The sequence below is a fragment of the Rutilus rutilus genome (genome assembly GCF_951802725.1).
Source record: "Rutilus rutilus genome assembly, chromosome: 12".
NCBI lineage: Eukaryota > Metazoa > Chordata > Actinopteri > Cypriniformes > Leuciscidae > Rutilus > Rutilus rutilus.
The window spans coordinates 31,582,878-31,607,450 of record NC_140217.1 but is presented as its reverse complement, the minus strand read 5'-3'; the positions used below and the strand labels follow the sequence as shown (position 1 = coordinate 31,607,450).

Here is a 24,573-nt window from a genome sequence, read left to right as displayed (position 1 = left end):
AGATGTTCATTACAGAGCCACTTAAAGCAACACCAAAGATTCTTTTGTACCTTAAAATAATGTTTCCAAAATCGTTTCAGTGGTTCATCAACTCGTAACAGGGTGAACGGCACTTCTGCATTCGCTTTGAAACTCTCTCGGCTATAACCGCACTATCCAAGTTTGCCAGATCAGGTGGCGGATCTGTAGTTCGAATGAGACATAAGAAACTACAAATTTGACTTGCTTTACGGCAAGCGTAACAATAGCAAAAAAATAGCAAGCAATGTCATTATTTTGTTTTTCTTCGTTTCTGATGTCGCAATACATCATACTTTCATAAAATCATGTAACATTGTCTGTGGACATCGTTATTTCCAAACCGGATAAACAAATAGCGTGCGTGAGACGTTACATTGCGCTAGGCTAAATTATTTACAACAGCGGTAATGGACAATTCCGCTTCTAACCTGTAAGGGGACCGAAGAGGACAAGTGCTTTGGTGTTGCTTTAAATCACATGGGTCAAAAATGTTTGTCAGAGGCCAAAAACCAGGCAGTAATAGTGAACAGTCAGACAATGTCTCTGAGAGGTAATGAGTTGGGTGTGTGAACAGTTCGTAAAGTCAATAGGTCTGTGAAGGTCTCAAAAGTAACTGTGTTTAGCTTCTGTTTTGGACGTTTAGGATCTGGCAGGTCTTCAGCAGCAGTACACAAGACTCTTACTCTCTGATTTGAAAAATGTAAAAAAAAAATTATAAAATAAAAACATTATGCACAGTGTTAATTATTTTGATAATATATTATAAAAATTAAGATTATATATATATATATATATATATATATATATAATACAGTATATATATAATAATAATTTGACTGCCAACCTCAGTGAAATAATGCAATTGATGCTAGAACTGTCTTTACCTGTCGCATAGACCCTGGAGTGGTGCCTACCAAATAAATCATCCACAGTGGAACAAGTAGGGTGGAGGAAAGGGTGAAGAAGCCACCAATTGCATAGCCCCACCAGGGGTATTCATACACATTGTTGAACTTCAGAGGGGTGTATTTAACCAATGAGAAGATAAACGTTCCCTAAATAGAAAAGAAAGTGAACTCTGAGCAGTGGGAACCCGTCAGTCAGTCTGATATGCTTTGTCACATTGAGTCAATGCACAAAGTCTCAGAATAGGAGAAGGTCTTTCTTGTGTTTTGAAGTGCTTTCAGTTTAAAGACAGACACAGGTGACAGGTGTCAGACACAGACTCACAGGTGGCTACAAACCTTCACGTAATGCCCTGAGAGCAGTTTGTGGATACAATATGTAAAAAAAGCCTTTAAAAAGCCTTAGAAAAAGATTTCAAGGAATTTAAATGATACTCACTGTGCAAATAGCTGGTGTTAGATATTTCCAGCAGCACTTCATGAAGGGCCAAGGCCGATATCCAATCATATCTTCAATGCTATCATAGAGACGGTCTGCACCTAAAATGAAAATATATATATATATTTAAACTCGGAAACACTGTAAATCATTTTTACATTTTTACATTTTTTATTTTGTTAGTTTGCTTTTAATTGCCTAAGAATTTAATATACTTTTGACTTGGATTAATTACACATCTAAGAAGTTGTTCTCTAAATATTTCAGCAGAGGTCGCCAGAGTTGCAAATGCAAACATGCACCATGGTTCCAGCATTTAAACAGCAAACTTTGCAAAGTCAAACAAATGAATTACCATATACCCATCCAACACAGATGGACTGAAGGATGGCAAAAGTAAGAAGAGTCATTCCACTACATGCGTAATAGTCAAAAAGCTGGAAGACATACAGGCCACCCTAAGAGTAAAACAGATCAAATTGCAGACATAAATTACAGGTACTGCAGGTGTGGGTTTTGTTTTTGTGGTTGCTTTAAACCAATCATCTTTGTGTTCTTATGTGTGACTCTCACCTCTGTTACCATTAGCAGACCGAAAAGGAAGCTGGCAGCACATATGAAGAGGAGAAGAAATTTACGCCGATGTCCAATTTGGAAGAAGGAAGGATACATATCCGAGATAGCCGTTACCAGGGCTTCATGATACACAAACTGATACATTAATAGAAAAAGTTTTAGAGTATCTGTTCTATGAGGTAATGAATTAAATAGAGAAAGATTAGTCTGTATAGCTGCCTGTATTTACCTCACTATCCAGTCCCAAGAATATGATCATGATAAAGAAGAAGATTGCCCATAACTGAGGCAGGGGCATCATAGCCACAGCACGGGGATAAGCAATGAACGCCAATCCAGGACCTGCCACAAACAAAAGTTATCAAACAAATCCTTTGCCCTCTTTGAAAACTCTTGACACACACAACCCAATTGCACATAATGTGAGTGTTTAAAAATGCAAAAACAAATCAATCTAATTGTGTTTCAGTAGAACAATTGTGTCACCAAGACCAAAAGCAATAATGCTGTATGCTTATTTTTATGCTGTAATAATCTTCACCTGGTTTATGAGAACTCAAGCCTTAAATATGACTTTTACCTGACTCTGCCACCATTGAAATATCTATTCCCTGTTCATCTGCCATGAAGCCCAGGACCGAAAATATAGCAAAACCAGCCACAAAGCTAGTTAAGCTGTTGAGCAGACATAAGTATACACAGTCTCTGAAAGACAAATAGCAAAAGACAACATGCGTTGCTAGTGAAATTTGGAATGAAAGGCAAAGAAAACAGACTCATGTCACAATATAGATGTACTTCTGATGTGGAGAGTGTTGCATTAGATCAACTAAAGTAGGTACCTGTAGCAGTTGTTGTCATATTTGTTGTAGCTTCCCAAAGCAGTCAGTACTCCTGTACAAACTCCATATGAGTAAAATATCTGACTGCCTGCATCCATCCACACCTAAAACATCAATTATTATTTTAAAATCCAATAATTCAAAATTCACAAACACATCAACTTTGGGTTTCAACATTACAAATGTCCTATATTTTCAGCAAAAAAGGGCAAAAGAGAGCAGCTCAGTGCCTGCGGGTCTGTGAGACGTGTTGGATCAGGGTAGAGGTAGTATATGATGCCATTCTTCGCTCCAGGAAGAGTAAGTCCACGGACCAGCAGCACTACCAACATTAAATAGGGAAAAGTGGCAGTGAAGTATACCACCTGAAAACAGGAAGAGAGAGACTGTTTCAGCGTGGTGCTTGCAACACCATGATCATGAGTTTGATTCCCATAGTGCACACATACTGATAACTGATCATACTGATACCTCGAATTAAAAAAAAACATAATTCGATGTAGAATTAAAGGTATAGCGGAGGATCTTTCCGAATTTTAGATAAGACCCGCCCTCTCCACTTTTTGAATAAATTTGATTGATTCACCAGAATGATTGACAATTAGGAGGACCAATAGTATAGGTGATCCACCCGGAAGTAAAAAATCCTCCGCTATACCTTTTAGAAGATGTAGATTTAACCACAAAACTAAATCCATTAATTTTTTTATTTTAACTTTTTAACTTAAAAATAAAAAATGTAATTAAAAACATTTATTTGCTTGTTTGTTTTTTATAAATTCATTACATGTATTCATTTATTTATTTTTAGTTTACCTTTAAAATAAAAAAATGCATTTTTATTCTTTTAAAACATTTAAAACAAAACTTTTTCAATTTATTTATTTATAATATTCATAAAAAAAAAATAATATATATATATATATATATATATATTAATTTAAATAAATCCATTAAAGGTATTTATTTATTTGTAAAGTTTACCTTTGAAATTAAATTAATTTTTTACAATTTACAATTACAATACAAAATTATTTTAATTTTATTGCATATTAGTTCTATGTTTAGTCAACGGATGCAAACTTGATGATGTGTAAGTAATTTGAAAGTCACTGTAAAATTGTTTAATTTAAAATGTGTATATCTGCTTAAAGTTTATTTATTATTATTATTACATTAGTGTACAGTAGCATACGGGCTAAAACAACAAACATGGGGCGCAAAACTTTATGCACATTCCACTTTCCCGCTCATGGGTAAATATATCTTGCCACTCATTTTGTGTTACATTGTTAAAAAGTTTAGTAAAGTTCTCACCTTGCCTGTAGACTTCACTCCCTTCCACACACAGAAGTAGCAGATGATCCAGGCCAACAGGAGACAGAGTGCCAAGTCCCATCTAACATTACCCATCTGTTCTATTCCCTCAGACAATCCCAAAATTCTTCTCCTGTAGGCATAAAATATGGGATCATTCTGTTTTACAACCTTTATTGTGATTCACTTTAATTAGCTGGATGCATTTTGTTATCATGTGTTGCCTTAAATGCAAAATTCTACTTAACACAATCTGGTTTTAATGGGGTGCTATTCCAACAACTTACTCCCAAAACTCAATAACAGGGGATGTGCTTTTCTCTGGAGAATATTCAGTAATGTTGCTCTTGCTGAACTCTTTGCAGTTCTCTAAATAAAGAAAGGCAGTGGTTATTTAAATGACATAACCCAGTATTATAATAATTCACACTGTTCTGTATGAGATACCTGTGTTCCAGTAGTTTTTGCAGCTAGCCCATGGCAGCTCTGAACTGAAGGACGAGAAGAGGTAAAGGAAAGCCCAAGCTAGAATTATGATGTAATAGACTCCAGTATAGAGGACAACGACTTGGCTACCATAACCGAGGCCTGTGGGGGGAAAAATGCAAGTGAAGTAAAAAGCAGCAATGCAATGATATTGAAAAGTCACTGTATATGAGATCATCGCTCACCTTCAAACAGTGGACAGATCTTCCTCCAGCACGTGATTCCACCCTGACTGGTGAACTGACCCAGTGACGTCTCCAAAAAGAAAAGTGGAATCCCACAGGTGAAGAGAAACAGCACATATGGCACAAAAAACGCCCCTATATGACAGAATGAATAACTCAGATTTATCAACACACAGTAATATACACATCAATACTGTTCTTATACAATGTATTGAACTTAAACTTATAAAGATAACAAAAAGGGTGGTCCACAAATTAATGCTCGATTTCGACAAATTAGCAACATGTGTTAAACAAAAATACAATATTAAGTTAACTAAAGCAATCATGCAAGTAATAATCAATATTGATTTTAATAATTCAAATATTTTGTAAGCATTTAAGCATGATGTGCTCACCAAGGCTGCATTTATTTGATCAAAGATAAATAAAAACAGTAACACTGTGAAACATTGGTACAATTTAAAATATCTGTTTTCTATTTTAATGTTTTTTATGTACTTTATTCCTGTAATGGCAAAGCTGAATTTTCAGCATCATTACTCCAGTCTTAAGTGTCGCATGATCCTTCAGAATCAATGATTATTTGGAGCTCAATAAACATGTCTTTATCTCAATAAAGAAAATAGATGTGCTGCTTAATATTTTTGTGGAAACCGTGATTATTCATTCTTTAAATAGAAAGTTCACAAGAACAGCATTAATTTGAAACAGAAATAAACAATGTAAAAGTATTTACTGTCACTTAAATGCGTCCTTGCTGAATAAAAGTATTCATTTCTTTCTCAAAAAAAAACAAAACTTGACCCCAAACTTTAGAAGAGTAGTGTACATTAATGAGTTACTCAACACCATATTATAAGCCAGAATTAAAATGCATCCCATAAACGTTGGTTTAATAAAAAACAAAACACACTTGTGCATGTATTCATACCACTGTTATTAAAGTACATATGATAACTCAAAACCGTAAACACCAAAAAACAGGATTATATATCAATATTGCACTCACCTCCCCCATTCTTGTAGCACAAGTAAGGAAACCTCCACACATTTCCCAGGCCAATGATGTGCCCTGCAACTGCCAAGAGAAACTCCAGCTTGTTGGCCCACTTCTCTCTCTCTTGGGTTTTCGGTCTGGCCTGCACTTGGGCACCATTCATGAGGTTCAACTTCACCTCTGGCCTTGAGCTATGCTCCATGATGCTAATGATGGGGTGAGAAAACAAACACACACAAAATAAATACATTTACAATATGAACAACTCTAACCCTATGTTTGTCTACAGTTGCCTACATTTATAAAATACAAATACATCTTTTTATTATACTACATCAGTATTGTTTTACTACACGCCTTAAGCACAAGATGTATTTAATTAATAAGATGCATAATTAATACTGCATTACTTCCACAAATGTAGAGTAGTTGTTGTGAAACATATTTCTGGCATTATGAAGAATGGGGCCCATATGTGTTTAGGGTAGATGTGGCCGCATCTGTTGGAAATGATAGTATCAGTGGGCTCCGCAAACAGCTGCACGTGTTTCTTTCACGTGTTTTTACCTCTTACAAAAACTAATGATAGACCAGTCATTGACTATTGGAATATACAGTATGTCCACATTGGTATACTATACATATATACTAACTATACATATATACATGACATAATTTTACTGGTAACACTATACAATAAGGATCATTAGTTAACATTAGTTAATCTTAGTTAACATGAACTAAGAATGAACAATACTTCTACAGCATTTATTTATCTTAGTTAATATTACTTTATTAAAATCAAATGTTGTATTTGTTAACATTAGTTAATGTACTATGAACTAACATGAACAAACAATGAACAGCTGTATTTTTATTAACTTACATTAAAAAAAGATTAATACTGTAACAAATGTACTGCTCATTAAAAGTTCATGTTAGTTAATACATTAACTAATGTTAACTAATGAACCTTATTGTAAAGTGTTACAATTGTACTATACATACTGAATGCCTATAATTATTATGCAATGTTTTGTTTTGCGTTTCCTCTTTAATATGCTCACCAGCCTTAAAATGATGCATATTATCTTGCAACTTTAATTGCAGAAAATGTAATGTAAATTTAGTATGCTTAAGCTTTTTTATTTCATTCATAAATACAGCCCTCATATTGCCATTGCCAGAGGCATCCAAGATCATTTCAACATCTCACCACAAACAGCTTAAAACAGGTTTTTTTAGACACCCACGCTAAAAGTCTTTTTATATCTAAGGTTTGGTCACCCACAGATGTGTATTTAAATAAGATTGCCTAACAATTGATTCTTATATGCTTAAAAAACGTATTGGATAAAAATGCATAAGAAAGGTGCTTACCTGTTGTGGACATGGTTTTGCTTAGGACATACACAATGCCTGATTTTTTTTTTTTTTTTTTTTTTTTATACAGCAGTACTGCTGTGTTTCACAACAATAAAGTGTCATGTCATAATGCAAAAAAATAGTAATCAGATTACCTGTGAATTGTGACGAATCCGTTTTGTATGTCCCCTTAATGCAGTGCTTGTATCTAGGTTAGCAGTTCAAAATAATGTCCTCAAAGAGAATGACTGAGGAGTGGCCAAACCTGCTTCAGGAGCTCATGAACAAGGACTGCTGACCAGGTTTATTATTCTCTGCTTAACAAGTAAATAAAACCATACCAACATGTGTGTGTGTCCTGGCCTGTTTTATGGTATGTTTTCTTAGAGATAAAACAGAAATGTCTTATCAGTGGAGTAACTGGCATCCAATTGGTTTCTTTTGACTTCCCCTACTCTCTCTGGCTTTTTCTAGATCTTTCTCCATCTTTGAGCCTGTCTGACAATATAGCAATAGCTTCCTGAAAAAATACATTCTACTTTCAGCTGTTCTCTCTCAAGTTGAGTTAGTAGTAACTGGACACCATTCCGTTTGCATTGTCAAATGCATTCAGACAGGAAAGAATGCTGAAATACCTGAATCATTCAAATGTGTTCTGTATGTGCTCCATTAAGCAATCAGTAATTGCTGCACATTTCATGGCAAATGCCATTCTCCCATCAGTCCTGCAGGATAGGCCTATAAAATCTTGGTGGGAGATGGAAGAGTATCAATTCTGAAACTGATCACATTCAAGTCAATTTTTACAGTTTTTCTTTCATTTAAGGAGAGATAGGACAGCTGCTGGTTAATATCTGGCATTAGCCTATTTCAGTATCACTCAGTAGGCTACTTTCAAAACATTGTAGCCGTAGAAGGGTTGTGGAAACGCCATTAACCTCTTAACGAGCGCCCCTATTTTTGAGAATTTTCTGAAAATGACATACCTAAATACAAATGTCTGTAGCTCTTAAACGCTATGGTCCACATTCATAACTCTGATCTTTTTTTTAAACTAGACACTTGAAACTTTGTTACCCGAGAGTCATTATAACTCAAAGTAACTTAGGAACAGAGTAAAACAAGGTAAAAGTTACATGAAAGTGACTCACGACTCACTTCTTTGAATGAACTTCACTTAGCTCAACAGTGTCCTCTTGTGGTGTCCTCTGAGACCTGCGTTTTTCTATCAAAATTAGTCTCTAAATGTGATTGACTTTTATCATCACTTTAAATAAAAATAAAAAATGTATTACATTTTTCAATCATAAATTATTTAAATCATAATAATATTTTTTTTTTCAGCGTGGCTCTTTTTTGATTGAGAGAGAACATTTACCAGGCATAAAATACCACGCTGCTTTCTATTTCATCTACATTGTCGTAATAACAAGCACTTATTCATGCTGTCTCTTGTTTGCAGAAGATCTCTACATAAATAGCAAAACTTAATGATTTAAATAAAATTGGAGAGAAAACAATCCCCACTTGGCAATAGATGGCAATTACCAGCGTCATGCGATATTTGCGCATGCGCATTTAAACTGTCAAATGACTACGGTAATCGCTACTTATAGGGAGCCTTGAGTTGAAACACATGAGGTAGCAAAAAAACGTGTGAATGCAGATTATTAACAGTAAGGGGGAGACGGAAAAAAATATGGGGGAGAGGTTTTGTCTCTGGAAGAGAGTAGCTAACAGTTCGGAGATATATAAGCCTATAGGGTGAATACTGGTAAAGTGGGACACTTTCTGATAATTTACCTTCTGCATAATGTTTTATTATGATCCAAATGTCTTAGCCCCTCATATGATACTATTCTAAATAGCTTAAGTGCTCTACTCTACTATACAGAATAAAAAAGAAAGAAACATTAAACACAGGATGGATGACTCTTCCTCAAACACACATGGACCCCAAACCACATTTTTCCAGGCGCTACTGTCAAACTGGGACACCTTTATTGGCAAACTGGGACACTTCAAACACAATAAATTGTTATTCAAATGTAGGCCCAATGAATTAAATACACAATAACAATATAAACAACAACAACAAAAATAATAAAAATCACTTTTTTTAAGGAGGGGTTCAGGTACAGCAGATTCTTTCCACCCCTCCCTCCCTCGCCTGTCCACAATATTTTGTATTGGGTTTAGTTTATTTCATATAAATTGAAAAAAAAAATAGAAATCTTCATAAACATTTCTTCTTATAGGCTAATTTTATTCCACACAGGCTAAGTTTCATTCCTTTTTGTTGAAAAGTTTTTTGCAAATATTGCAAATGTCCCAGCCATCCAAGTTTGTACCCTCCATCTTTCTTTTTCTTTTTTTTTTTTTCTTTTTTGGGGAATTGGTAGGCTATTGTTCTTTAAAATAAGTTTACAATCTTTGTTGAAATATCTAGCTAACTAAATTTATGAGAGGCATACAAAAAGGGAATTCAATTCCCCCATTAGAATGACTTAAATTGCTGTCCCAGTGACTGGGACAGTGTCAAAATCACATAAAAAACAACAACAACAAAAATCATATGAATGTGATTTTTACAAATTCTGATTCACCATTACATCCTATAACAAAATATATAACAATTACAAATGATCCATGAATGTTTTAATTTTTATAATCTTAACATTATTCACCTCAGAATGCTATGTAATTTTACTTTACCATCACGGTTCACTGTAAGGTTGTTGAATATGGTGTGCCACACCCCCGGAAGTGATGTCATAGCCACAGAATCTTTTTTTTTTTTTTTTTATCACATACTTGCTTATGATGAGCTCAGTGTTGATTTTTAGTAATGGAATCATTTACATGTAAAGATAAAAATTAAGAAGCTTAACTGTCCCACTTTACCCATTGTCCCACTTTGCCAGTAGCCTATTCACCCTACTTGACTTGGCGCTTTATTTTACAGTAAGTTAGCCTACTGATCCTGTTCAGCTAGAGAAATGTTATTAAAACGGTGTCTGTGTCATATTCATATAGTTATTGTTACAGTCAAAATATGTCACTTTCTTCGTTGCCTTAAACTGCCAGATGTTTCCCACACACCATGTTAATAGCCAATTATAATGAAAATCGATTCCCTGCTTATTTTTATGATTGATTTTTGCATGTATCCATCTCTAACATTGTGTAGAACCAGGTTTACTAACTAAATCTATGACCCCTGTCGGAGCCTATGGTCGGAGCAGGTTCCTCTAGTGGTAAATGGACAACTGGAAAACCCGGAGTGGAGCAGAAGCCGATTACAAAACGCATCCATGTAAACGACCTGTTCCAGACCGGGTGAATGTGTTGCTTGGTGACGTTTGATGCTTTGCTTCTTTTGCGAAAACATAATAAAAAATAAAAAAAAACAACTCTAGAACGGTTATTGAATCACACAGTCATGCTTGTGTGATATTGTTTACCGCATGTTCAATACAGTTGCTCGTTTAATTTGATGTAATTAGCTAACAGATCTTTCACAATTTGGCAACAAAAATGACAAGGACGTATTTAGAAACATGTTGTCATTTATTGCTCTACTACAAGCTGTTGAGCTAAGCTCCGCCTTTGAGTCGAGAGACACACACACACACACGCGATATACACTCTCTGTTCTGTATGGGCTCGTTTCCCCTTCTCGTTTCTGGAGGGGAGAATGAGAGGGGTGGGCTTCAGCGACTGTATAATAACGACCGAAGCATGCTGATTTAAACGTAACTTTCGTGGCCAATGTATGCGCTAGACTTCCTAAACTTCTGACTGGTCGCCTGCATCAGGTAACACCTCTAACGTATAGCTTTTGTTTTCTATCTGGACTGTTTCCAGTGCATTCTGATTCACTGAAGGGGTTCAATTGAGCTCTGAGATTAACTGCGTAGTTGAACAGTTTTCTATCTGGCTTTTGTTTATAGAAGTATTTCACTTGGCACCCGGCTTCTCCTCAGCGTGGGTTTGAACAGCACAAGTGTTCGGCTTCGGCTGCTGAATGTAGGCCAAAGGGCATGAACAAAAGCGCAACAACTGAGTGAGTTTCCTCCTTCTCTGTATTCAGATCATCACGGACAATCTGCTCCAGGTCGTGCCTCAGATCAAAGTGCTGTGTATGGTTATAATTAGGCATACAGGGTTACTAACTAAGGGGTAAGGTTAGTTAATAAATGAACGTCTTTCTTACATTTTTTTTTTTCTTTCTTTTTTACCTACCTCGCCTTAACATGCCACCTGACACAATCAAATTAAATTATTGTAAGAGTAAATAACAAATAAGGATGTCTAGGATGAAATTAAGTTATAGTCGTTTTAAAATGTAGTTTAAAACACGTGCAAAGCTAAGAGGAATGTTTTATTTGTATTCATGTTGGTTTCATTCATTTTTGATGAAGAATTTTACCATTTTGTACAAATACTTAAATGTTTGAGTTTTTTATTAGAATTTTATATATATATAGAAATATCAAAAGTCTCACATAAGACATTTCCTGAACTTTGTTCCATCTGACAAACAACGTGATCAAAAATAATGACCTTTATTTACACCGTTATGAGGGTCTGAATGTCATGTCACATGACAACAAAAAAGGCATAGGCCTATTACTGACTTTGATTTGGTGGATGTATATAGAAATAATAAAAAAATTGACTTCTTTCTTTTTTTACAATCTCCAAGCAGTTACACCACCTAAAAATATCAAAATGTAAGCAAAATCATAACTTTCATTATGATCATTAAATAACAATGCTATTCTACAACATATTAGCTTAATAGATTATTATTTCAAAAGTTACTTAATAATTAGGAATGTCTTGAAAATAAATGCTTTATGTTCTCCATGGACCCCCTGGAGTCCCTTCACTGACTCCCAGGGGTCCATGGGATCATTAAGAAACTATATCGTTCCGTTTCATTTTTATTCACATATTATAAGGGTCACAGCACAAGAAATGAGGGCAGAGAAGGGAATGTGACTAAGCACCCTGCAGTGTCTCCTGTTTTAGGGACACAATATTATTTCAGCTGTGAAGAGTTGCACAAACAGCATGTACTCACTGCACTCTACATTTAATACAAATCTTAAGTAGACTTTTTTAGTAGAAACAAATTCTTATTGAGAACATTTGTGCAAACATTCAAGACTTCAAAACAATTCAAATGCTTTTAGATTGGATATGTAGACTGCAGTCTATCTTTTAAACAGTATTTGTTCTATGGCTGCACGATATATTGTTTTAACACCGATATCGCGATGTGCGCATCCGTGATATTCACATCGCAACAGTCAGGTTCCGGAAGTAAAAACTCCATTCATTGTTTCCATAGGGAAATTGATTTTTAATGATATCTTATAAACCTTTAAAGACAGTCCTACTGTGAGCTACGAGGTTGTTGATCTATGGTATTTGCTTCTGCTGAAGCTATCAGCCCTCTTACTAGCTTGCTTCTGTTACACTCACCCCCTTAAACCTCACTCCCACCCGGGTCACGGCACCAAAAGTAACCGGTCCTAATCGACCCACTCTGAGTGGGATTCAAACCGGCGTCTCCGGCATGGGAGGCGGTTGCACTGACTAGGACACTAAAGACCACAGTCTCTAGCTTCTGTCGCTAGTCCGCCTCTTGAGGCCAGGGGAGTGAGGTTTACACACACAGCTCTTACTAGCTTGCTACCGTTACACTTGTAAACATAATTGCTTATGGCTTACGTGAACTTTAACAATACGCTCTATGCACGAACGCTGCTGACGTATTTCCGGTAGAATCTCAGCCAGCGTCTTTCCTTCCGCATAGCCTGTTCTATAGCAAAGTGTACTAGCGGCAAAACTTTCATAAAATTCATTTTCTCAGAACGGAGACAGCGATTTTAGAAACCGATTGGCTAGTCGGATTTCGCATGATATGAGAGAATACTCCCCCTCAAAGTTGTCATTGTAGCTCGAAATATATAATTTAAAGCCCTTCTCTTTCTTACTCTTAGGTGTGACAGCTAACTGCCTCACAATAGTGTTAACATCATTCACGTTAACCGCTGGAAGTTCTTGTAAACAGCGAGTGTAATTTGCCATTATCTCCACTGAATGCAAAAACGGCTTCCGACGCTGCACCGGATGTAACTGGGCGGGCTGAGACAAAGAGCCTGTTGAGAAAGAATATGGATCCGTGTATTCGGTCTTAAAGTGACAGCAGCCTAATAGCCCTGCTGTTATCAAACAACAAAATGCAAAGAGAAAATCACTTTTATTGCTGTAAAAAAGATGAATTATATTTGATGTATACAGTGAGATTTTTACTATTAGTTTCTATTAAAGACAATTATTACCAATAAGTACCAAGGTCTTCAAAAGTAATTGATGAAACTGTTTTCAAACTGTGACAAATGCGAGTATGTTCTCATGCAGCTACATCACACTATTAGGGAAATACAAAAAATGATTTCTTTAGATATTGTGTGGTTGACGTCTTTTACGCTGCTTTGGGAAACTTTGAACGTCATTATTTGAATGCCTAGCTGCCAGAGTAAGAGCTGAAACAACCAGATGGCACTGCACAAAGACTCATTGGTGTTTTTGACCTTTACATGTTTCAATCACCACTCTGTTCTAAACTTAGTTTGTGCCTCTCTGGCATCAATGTTTTGAGAGATGTTTGCTTTTTTTGCAGTGACATGGAGATGCAGCATGATCCAGATTTGCAGTTTAAACTGGCTTATCCAGATTCAGAAAGAGTTGACACCAGCCTCAAAATCCGAGTGAGGGGCCAGTGGTCCAGTAAAGTGGAGTTTATCTTAGCTGTTGCTGGCCAGATCATTGGTTTGGGAAATGTATGGAGGTTTCCATATTTGTGTTACAAGAATGGAGGAGGTTTGTTTGAGTATAACTGTGAACTCTATTGAAACAATTCAGTTCAACCAGTTCTGGTTTTTATTTATATTTTCTTGTGTCTTATACTAAGACCAGCTGTATTTCTCTTTTTTTAGGAGTGTTTTTCATTCCATATTTGGTCTTTCTCTTTGCCTGTGGCATTCCTCTCTTTCTTATGGAGACTGCTCTGGGTCAGTACACCAGCCAAGGGTCTGTCACCTGCTGGAGGAAGATCTGCCCACTATTTGAAGGTGAGTTTTCATTGTTCACTTCTAATGTCAGTGTTAGTGTTCAATAAAGTGCATATTATATGTCAACCATAGTGATGTATGTTTGTTTGCTGATACAATTAGATGGTTGTAGGTAGTAAACACTATACACTGCAACATTGAACAATAATGGTCTGAAATGTGAGAAGTTACTTTTGTAATAATCAGTTTGAAAAACGGTGTATCGTGTGATTATTTTTAAATGACATTAGCAGATTTGTCTTCTAATGAGTCAGGATCCTCTATTAGTCTGACTTGCTTTCAAAATTGGCTTCATGAAGCATTATCTCATGACTCCATGTTTACCGAAAATGTCACGTGAAGATGAAAACCACACACACGTCACTTAACTTCCCAATTTTTTACAGTTTTTAAAAGCTGCGGTTATTTCTAAATATATAATCTCATAATAAATCAGTACTTGTAAATGAACCTATTTCGAATTATGTGTAAGGTTGCAAAAATTAAGGCACCCATTTGGTGAGAGATTTATATATAAAGAATGCAATAATAATCCTCAAAAATGGATTACGGATACTTATCCAAAGTTAAGCTTCACAAATAGGCTACAACAAATACATGCTTTTTCTGTTCATCTGTATGAGATCCACACCTGCCTTTCACCTCTCAATCACATTTCCATAAAAGTCATAACAGTTTGATAATTTCATGTTTCAGCAATAGTCAAACTCCAAAATTACTCATACTATATTTCATACTATAAACTATAAGTGTAAATTCATAATCATTCTAATCAATACAAATGCATTATTAAATAATCAATTTAACCTCTGTTACAGTATGTGATATATACCTATGGATGTCTCCAGCACATTCAAAGCAAACCGGTATTGAATTTAAAGGTTGATCTACTGTCAGCATAAGAAACATCTGAAAGGGGGTAATTGTTGTGGTTTGCTTTTCTTTAGGTCTGGGTTATGGGAGTCAGGTGGTCATCTTCTATTCCAGTACCTACTACATCATCATTTTGGCCTGGGCTTTCTTCTATCTCTTCTCTTCTTTTAGTAGTGAACTACCATGGGCTAGCTGTAAGAACTGGTGGAATTCAGGTATGTTATAATACATTTAACTGTGAATTTTTTTTGTTTAGTTTTTTTGTTTAATAGATCATGTTTTTTCCTTTACCCTTATAGAGAACTGTGTCGAGTTTGATCGAATGGGAGGGATGAGAAACCTGAGCTTATTGGAGAATGCATCATCACCTGTTAAAGAATTTTGGGAGTGAGTTTATAAAATAACCAAAAGTTTAAACTACAGTAGAGGCCAAAAGTGATGTCCTGCCTAGGAAAATTGACATCTTCACCCTTTACTCAAATATAAAAAATTAGTTAGATTTAGATTTTGTAAGCAATATTGCGTAGTTGTTATTGGAGTTTGTTGTTTTATATGTGATAAACATGCCAAATTGTGCGATTGTGCAAATTATAAATACATGCAGAGAGGACCAATGAAATATTAATAAATGATTAGGTTGTAGTCAATATATGCTCTTTCCTGTGAGCTTTTTTTTTGCATAGTAAAATAAAACCTGTAGCTGTTGTTTGCTTTTTTCGCTCAAATAATTTTGGCAGATACCTTTAACAAGTTTATTGTTTTGTTCTTTCCTCATATTCAAAATATTTAAACAATATAAAATATTTTCCTCATTTTTATGGTTTTATCAAACTATCAAAATATCCCCTCCGGACATCAATTTTGACCACTACTGTATATATTATTATTTTATATATTATAAAAAAGATGAAGCCTCCTAAGTTTAGTGGGTTTTTTTTTTTATTTTTTTATTATTTTTATTATGTAAACTAATAATAATTAAATTATTAAAATCCTGTAGAAATCCTAAAAGTTTTTTTTTTATAGTTAATATAAAATGTTGTAATTATATGCAAAATGTGCAGCTTCAAGGGGGCATATTCAAATCTCAGTTATAATAATTTAAAGTATAAGTATAATCATTTAAATAACTTGAATGTATACTGACACTTAATGCAAGCACAACTTTCAAGTGTAATTATTGTGTAGATACATGTATTTAGAAATAAAAAAAATAGTTAAATTAGAATTACAAAAAGTGTTTCTTGTAGGAGGCGAGTACTGAATATAACCGGAAGTGTGAATGAGCTGGGCAGTGTGAGATGGGAGCTGGCTTTGTGTCTCCTTTTAGCCTGGATCATCTGCTACTTCTGTGTGTGGAAGGGAGTGAAGTCCACAGGCAAGGTAAGATATATATGGCTCAGTGGAATGGTAAATCTGATAAAGATTACATCTGTCTGCATGTTTCCTCAGTCTATTTGTCATGAATATTGACTTAGTCCAGTTGATACTGTTTATATAAATTCAAATTAGGTATGCTGGATCTCAAAATGGGAGTGCCCTTGTTCTTTATCTTTTAGGTTGTGTATTTTACTGCTACATTTCCATATGCTATGCTACTGGTGCTTCTGATTCGAGGTCTTACGTTGCCTGGAGCCATTGATGGCATCTCCTTCTACCTCTACCCAAATCCAACACGCCTTGCAGACCCACAGGTATACAAATCCGGAGACATATGAGTGATATTAGTAGTAGATGAAGTATTTTTTTTTCTATTTGAAAAGACATTTGCAACTGAAGAGTTAAAATTACTTTGGTTGGTGCTTTTGTTTAAAATTATGTACACTCACATGACAATCAGGCCAGTCATATCAGTGACCTAGAAACTTGTATTCTACCTAAAAATTCTCCTTTCGTGAATGTTGAGAATGAGATCACACTTTCTTATTCCACAGCTTTATTATTTAGACCTTTTCAGTCGAAGAAAATAAATAGGTGAATAGGTAAATGGTGAATAGTGTATTTCTATGTTAGCATCTGAAAAAGCCTAAAAGTTCTGCTTTATGTGATGATGCATTCAAGTCTGATACTCACTGTCAATATAAGTTACAAGAACATTGTTTTATCAGCCAGGGACAAATAAAAATTCTTTATATAGGATGTTGTTTATTATTTTTTGCTTAATCACAGTCTCTACAGACGAATGCCAAAACAAAGGATTAAGTTTTTAAAATAACCAATCGCTAAATAATCAGTGGCTCCATTAAAAAACGTAACTTGGATATTTCTCAGTGGAACCGCACCTAACCCTTCATGTGTCATGTATTGCTAAATACCCAATCGATTGGTCAGTAGTTGTGAACTTGCTCTCTCATGCCTTTAGGTGTGGATGGATGCCGGAACACAAATATTTTACTCCTACGCTCTTTGCATTGGGTGCCTTACAGCTTTGGGAAGCTACAATAAGTACAACAACAACTGCTACAAGTGAGAGAACTTATGTCATGAGAAACCACATTAAAGTAAATTTAAATACAGATATACTTTGAGTTATACAGTGAGGAAAATAAGTATTTGAACACCCTGCTATTTTGCAAGTTCTCCCACTTAGAAATCATGGAGGGGTCTGAAATTGTCATCGTAGGTGCATGTCCACTGTGAGAGACATAATCTAAAAAAAAAAATCCAGAAATCACAATGTATGATTTTTTAAACAATTTATTTGTATGATACAGCTGCAAATAAGTATTTGAACACCTGAGAAAATCTATGTTAATATTTGGTACCGTAGCCTTTGTTTGCAATTACAGAGGTCAAACGTTTCCTGTAGTTTTTCACCAGGTTTGCACACACTGCAGGAGGGATTTTGGCCCACTCCTCCACACAGATCTTCTCTAGATCAGTCAGGTTTCTGGGCTGTCGCTGAGAAACACGGAGTTTGAGCTCCCTCCAAAGATTCTCTATTGGGTTTAGGTCTGGAGACTGGCTAGGCCACGCCAGAACCTTGATATGCTTCTTACAGAGCCACTCCTTGGTTATCCTGGCTGTGTGCTTCGGGTCATTGTCATGTTGGAAGACCCAGCCTCGACCCATCTTCAGTGCTCTAACTGAGGGAAGGAGGTTGTTCCCCAAAATCTCGCAATACATGGCCCCGGTCATCCTCTCCTTAATACAGTGCAGTCGCCCTGTCCCATGTGCAGAAAATCACCCCCAGAGCATGATGCTACCACCCCCATGCTTCACAGCAGGGATGGTGTTCTTGGGATGGTACTCATCATTCTTCTTTTTTGCAAAAAAAGAACTTGCAAAATAGCAGGGTGTTAAAATACTTATTTTCCTCACTGTATGTATAAATTGGGTAAAAACAGCTAATGACTGTATAATAGACAGATTGCTGTGATGGGTTTTGACTGCTTGCTTTGTTTCTGCTTGTAGAGACTGTGTTTATCTGTGCCTGCTGAACAGTGGAACCAGCTTTGTGGCTGGCTTTGCCATCTTTTCTGTTTTAGGCTTCATGGCCTTGGAACAGGGGGTTGATATCTCAATGGTGGCAGAGTCAGGTAACTTAAACAACAGCGGCTTCTTTATGTCAGTTTTCCTGACACTTTGAAACAAATGTTTTCTATACATTTCCCGCACATTAATTCAGATTTCACTTCTTTTGCAAGGCCCTGGTCTGGCTTTCATTGCATATCCACGAGCTGTAGCAATGATGCCTATGCCTCAGCTGTGGTCCATATGTTTCTTCCTCATGATTATTCTGCTGGGCCTTGACAGTGAGGTGAGAACACATCGTCTCTCAAGTACATGATTAGTTTGACTGTGAAAATTGCATTTAGTTTTGACTGCACTGACACTATCGGATGAAGCTGAATAATGATATTATGGTCTTCTGTAGAAGTTTTTTCACAACTTTTTTCATAATGAATGAACTGTTACTTTCCTGTTTATTACTGTGAGGCTGCTTTGAAACAATTTCTATTGTATAAAGCTCTATAAAAATAAAAGTGACTTGACGTGACTTTTTATAAAGCTATTTGACATACAGTAGCAGATGTTTCATACATTGTGAGTAAATGTGTAAATTATGATACATATTCTCAATATTCTCATCATGCGATATACTTACAGTAAATGTGTTATGCAGGTTTTTCAGGACAGGACTGCATTAAAAACCAAACACTGTCATTACACCTCATTCTCTTTTTCAGTTTGTGGGTTTGGAGGCTCTCATGACAGCCATAACAGACATGAACCCCACTTTCTTCCTCCAAGGACACCGTCGTAAACTCTTCCTCCTCATCATCTGTGTGAGCTGCTTCCTCATTGGCCTCCTGATGGTAACAGAGGTGATTATGTTCATAATTTAGTCATTACACTGGGATTATTTTGTTCTTTGATATTTGTTCTTTCCTGATTCAGGCTGTCTAAATCAGACCACGTAATAATCAATGAGAAAATCTGAGATTTGAATGCTAATCATGTTTTGTTATATTTTTTTGCATTGGCTCAATAGGGTGGCCTGTATATCTTCCAGTTATTTGATTACTACTCCTGCAGTGGAATGTCCCTCCTGCTATTTGCCATTGCACAGTCAATATGTATTGGCTGGTTTTATGGTGAGTAATAATACTAAATCGCCTCTTTAAAATGCAGGAAGTACATGTGTCTGTCTACCCTGCACAACTGAATATACAGTATGCCTGATTATAATTCTCTTCTCCACTTTTTGATCATCATTTGATGAATTACTGCAGCCACGATCAATAGAAAATTTGCACAAATGTTTTTTTTTTTTTTTTAAACAACACAATCTAATTTAATATATAGGGCCCTTTGAAATCCTTTTTATTTTTTCTCAAATCCTCTTTTTTTTTTTTAAATCCCATTTTTCCGATTGAACTTTTCTGGAATCCGTTTTAAAGATTGAAATAAAATTTTAGTCATTAAAAGCATGTCTAATTAATTGAAATCATAAAACTAACTATTTATTTATTTATGAAACTTTATTTATTTAGTTTACAATGATAGGGCCCTGTGAAATGGGGTTTATTTTAGAAAATCTGTTGTTGATTTAAAACAAAATTATGACTAAATATGATGGTAAAGGCATAAAACATTAACAATTTAATTCATCTTTTAATTGTATGTTTAGTTGATTGACGAAACCACGCCATTAATTTACACAGAGACACGCACAACATAAGGACTTCATATTTAAATAGTCTTTTTGCACTTTAATTTTCACAAACACCAGTCCATATCGTGATTCAAATGTTTACAGCCCTACTTTTTAGTCATCCATTTCAGTCATCCATGTTATACACTAAATTCCATTTTTATGACTGGATTACGTGATTCAGTCCATGTTTTTTCAAATCATAGGGCCCTAAATAAACTTGATTTACATATAAAGGAAGAATATTTGAGAATAGCTTCATTTAAATGTGTATGGTGCTTGATTAAACCGAATTGAAGGTTGTGTTGCTAAAACACTGTGCCAAAGTTAGAACAACCCTTGTGATAAGCTGAACTACTATCGTACTATACAATTATACTATTCAGGGACAACTCTATCAGAGCAACTGGTGCGTTAAGTGCCTTCACCAAGGACAACAGTGGGGCTAGAGTAACCAGCAGCTTTTTTGTTGTTAGCCCAGATTTTCAAGCAAAGCCACCACCGTACTGCTGCACTGTTTATAGTAAAGGTTGATCAAGTCATGAATCATAAACAATAAGAACTGAGCACAAAACTGGTAGGCAATCTTTTAATATGTATAGGTAATTTACCTTTAGCTGCATCCGAAATAGCATACCTCTCCTACTATATTTGGCAAAAACAATATGTGACAAAATATTCTAAATTCACAGTACTCATAAAAGAGTAGACAAAAAGTACCCATATGACCTACTACTTCTGGTGAAATTCTGAAGTGTGCATATGATGGACACTTTACTATCCCATGAGGCCACAGGAAAAGATTTGTGACTGTCAACATGGTGAATGTAGTACGTCCAGATTAGATTCATACTATAGAACATACTTTTTAGCGGCCGCAAAGTAATTGCTTATTCAAGTAAGTACCTACTCAAGATTTTGGATGCAGCCGTGGTCATTTCTTCCTTTATTGTTTTGTGTATAATCTCCCCTAAGACTTATGGTTTGTCTCTGGTTTTTCAGGTGCTGATCGTCTTTATGAAAACATTGTAGACATGATCGGTTATCGTCCTTTGACGCTAATGAAATACTGTTGGAAGTATGTCACTCCTGTTGTGTGTATAGTAAGTGCACGTTTTACTCTGATTCAAGGTGGTATGGTCATATTAGGGAATGAATTGCAGTGTTATTCTAGTTCTTCACCATTATTAATTAAATTCAAGTTTATTTGTATAGCACTTTCCTTTTTTTAATGCAGCTTCACTGAAAATACACTTTCAGTGTTAAAATCATGAAGTATTCTGTTATCAGTTATTAGGAAGTAATACTTTTATAGAAGAATATCAAAGGTCTTTATTATGTCTTCAGAATTAATTCAATTGATGTCTTTGCTTCTTTAGGGTACATTTATCTTCTCTTTGGTCAAATTCACTCCTTTAAAGTTTAATAACACATTCGAATACCCCTGGTGGGGCTATGCTGTTGGTTGGTGGTTCACTCTCTCTTCAACATTGTTGGTCCCTTTATGGATGATCTATGTTATCCTTATCACCCCTGGTACACTGAAACAGGTAATTCCATGCGAGATTTAACACTAAATTACATTTAAATGTACAAATAAGCAATGTTTAAAGCACTTTTTTAATCTTTTACAACTATTTGCTTTGACATTTTTTAGAGACTACGTGTCCTTTGCACTCCAGCAAGTGATCTACCTTTGACATCAGAAAGACAAAAAGAAACCCTGTGACCGCAACACAAAGTACAACATGTCCCATGACTGATAGAGGGGGACATCCTTGGGCTGTATTTTGGACAACTTTCGATACCAATAATGCCTTTAAAGATCTCATGAGATTTCAAGAAGGCAACACAAACTGTACATGACTGTGTTTATTAAGTTATTGAACATTACCGTCTACGTTTCTCAGTAGCAAGCATCTAAAAGTTGATCGCTTTAAACTGGAAATGGAAAATATACGCATAACTTCCACGTACAGCTGTATCACTCAGTTTGACGTCATCTTTAAGTGTGATAGCTTTGCTGTATAATAAACAGTCAGAAGATATCAGTTCTTCTGAAGAAGATAGTGGAAGAAAAAATAATTTATTATCGTAAGGGACCAGCCCCATTGTGGCTAGACCAATGTTCAATATGATTATAAATTATTGGATAATGAGTTATTTTGAGTTAGAGAGAAACGGTTTGTAATGGTTTAACCAGTGCGGCTCACTACGACGGACTTTGTGAGTCGTAAAAGGAGTCATATCAATCAAACGTCACAATGTAATAGTATTTTAGAATAGTAAAATTTCTCACGTTTTTGTGGGTCAATCATGCAACCCTTTGCTATATTGTGCCTATAAGCAAGCGCAGCGCTTGTGTTTTAAGAAAGTAAATTATGTTGGGGGTTATTATAGTACAAATGTTACAAGAAAATAGAACCATATTTTGCTACCTAAATTTGCTTAGATGTTCAGTCTGTCTATATTGTTAGTGAAATGCCTATTTTAAGAGAATATCTGTAGGTCATTTTTATAACTGATGCACTAGAAAGGCCAGTGGTTAATAATGTTTTAATAAATGCTTTGTTCAAATCAACAGTCAGATGACTGAATATTTTGCTGGTTGAAATGGGTCGGTGACAGCAGCTTGTTTTTGCTTTAAGTATTGTTTTGAATCACTCAAGCAAATATTAGACAACTAGGTGAAAGGGGAAAGCAGGAATTCTAGGATTAAATGGTTAGAGAATAAAGTTAGACATGCATTGCTATCAGGCATGACAGACTGTTAGTTATTAACTACTGCTGTTTTACTGTGTGTCAATGTGATTTTTATTCATGTAATTGATTAGATTACATTAGTATGTAGTTTATATAACGACAATCCTACGTTTTGAACTGCCATTTCATTTGCACAGTGACCATTGGAGATTAAAGTAATTTGAAGGTTAAGGGGGGGAAATGTAAATCTAAGTTTATATAATGATAGTGGTAACAAGTTGCATTTTTAGAGTTAGTTTGAAACGGTTTATCATTCTCAGGAATGATGAGTCGGTTATGGTGCCTTTCTTTAGTGTACAACTGGGTTAAAGGCTAAAGGCCTCTATTTGCAAATACACCAAAAAGGCCACCCACACTGCTGAGGATGAAAAAGCAGAATATTTGCACTACCAAAAAAAAAAAAAAAATGTGTTCCAGGGAATAGAGGGGAATGCTTTTCCTATGGATTTGTAAAGTGGGCCAAGTTACAATGTAAATTCATTTGTGAATTTTGCCTGTACTCATTTTGTTACTCTAGCACAGTTTGGGTTCTAAAAAATATGGGAGTAATGAAATGACAAAATAATTAAATAAACAACATTTCTATACTATTTGCTGGTGGTTGTTTTGAAATAAGTAGTATTTACTTCTATTGTAGGCTACTTTAAAGATTTGGTTATTTCAAAGTATTTGCATATAGCAACACTTTTGCCATTGAATTATTGACCCTGCATATTTACACTATATCACTATAGTCTCCAGCAGTGGTGTAAAGTATTTGAGTAAATGTTGCCTACTTAAGTATCTTGACCTCTTTTTTTTGGCTACTTTGTACTTTTAGTAATTATATATCAGCAACTTTTACACTACTTGACTCTATTTTTCCCATATATCTATCGTGTGACGTTCCGAATTTATGGAGCTAAAAGAGTCTCAAAAAAGATAAATGCACAAACTGCATTCACATATGCACACACAGGATACACAAATGCACACACATGATTCATAAATACACACACAGGATACACAAATGCGCACAAAATTCACAAATGCACACACAGAATTTAAAAAGCACAGAAGATTCACAAATGCATACAAAATTCAGAAATGCACACAAAATTCATAAATACACACACAATTCAGAAATGAAAACAAAATTTACAAATGCACACAAGATTCACAAATGCTCAGGACAAGATTCAGAAATGTATTTCTGATGCACACACAAATATATCTTGATTTACAAACTGCTTGCGGTCTGTGAACTTCACTGCATTTGTGTGTGAATTTTGAGACTCCCCTGACTTGGCTCGACACACAAATGCCTTTTTTTAAACAGGGAATGACCTGTGACCAATCAGATACCTCCCTTGTTTTAGCCAATCACAAGAACGCACCCCACGTGGGGGATTGTTTACTTGTAAGCCAATCACATGAAGTGCGGGCGCCGGTGCGAGCGCGAGCGCGACAGCGAGGTGGGTGGAGTTCTGCCAGTTGGTTGAGACCTCAAAATGGC

The 24,573-nt window shown here is 35.5% G+C and overlaps 2 protein-coding genes across 2 annotated transcripts; one reads left to right on the top strand and one right to left on the bottom strand.

The window, feature by feature from the left end:
- Nucleotides 1–287: 287 nt before the first annotated feature.
- slc6a22.2 (solute carrier family 6 member 22, tandem duplicate 2) lies at nucleotides 288–7,416 on the bottom strand. The gene is made up of 15 exons (XM_084425971.1): nucleotides 7,292–7,416; nucleotides 5,784–5,977; nucleotides 4,772–4,906; nucleotides 4,548–4,688; nucleotides 4,388–4,469; nucleotides 4,101–4,233; nucleotides 3,014–3,148; nucleotides 2,784–2,887; nucleotides 2,522–2,646; nucleotides 2,171–2,283; nucleotides 1,939–2,076; nucleotides 1,721–1,823; nucleotides 1,366–1,466; nucleotides 906–1,076; nucleotides 288–707 (listed from the first exon to the last, which is right to left on the bottom strand). The coding sequence occupies exons 2-15, from the start codon at nucleotides 5,971–5,973 to the stop codon at nucleotides 552–554; spliced, it is 1,827 nt and encodes a 608-aa protein (XP_084282097.1). The 5' UTR covers nucleotides 5,974–5,977; nucleotides 7,292–7,416; the 3' UTR covers nucleotides 288–551.
- Nucleotides 7,417–10,747: 3,331 nt separating this feature from the next.
- slc6a22.1 (solute carrier family 6 member 22, tandem duplicate 1) lies at nucleotides 10,748–23,668 on the top strand. Its single transcript, XM_084425972.1, has 16 exons — nucleotides 10,748–10,954; nucleotides 11,090–11,202; nucleotides 13,834–14,033; nucleotides 14,150–14,284; nucleotides 15,232–15,372; nucleotides 15,457–15,544; nucleotides 16,408–16,540; nucleotides 16,717–16,851; nucleotides 17,520–17,623; nucleotides 18,572–18,696; nucleotides 18,805–18,917; nucleotides 19,348–19,485; nucleotides 19,653–19,755; nucleotides 21,318–21,418; nucleotides 21,695–21,865; nucleotides 21,973–23,668. Exons 2-16 carry the CDS (start codon nucleotides 11,180–11,182, stop codon nucleotides 22,042–22,044), a joined length of 1,782 nt encoding a protein of 593 aa, XP_084282098.1. The 5' UTR covers nucleotides 10,748–10,954; nucleotides 11,090–11,179; the 3' UTR covers nucleotides 22,045–23,668.
- The last annotated feature ends 905 nt before the right edge of the window (nucleotides 23,669–24,573 follow it).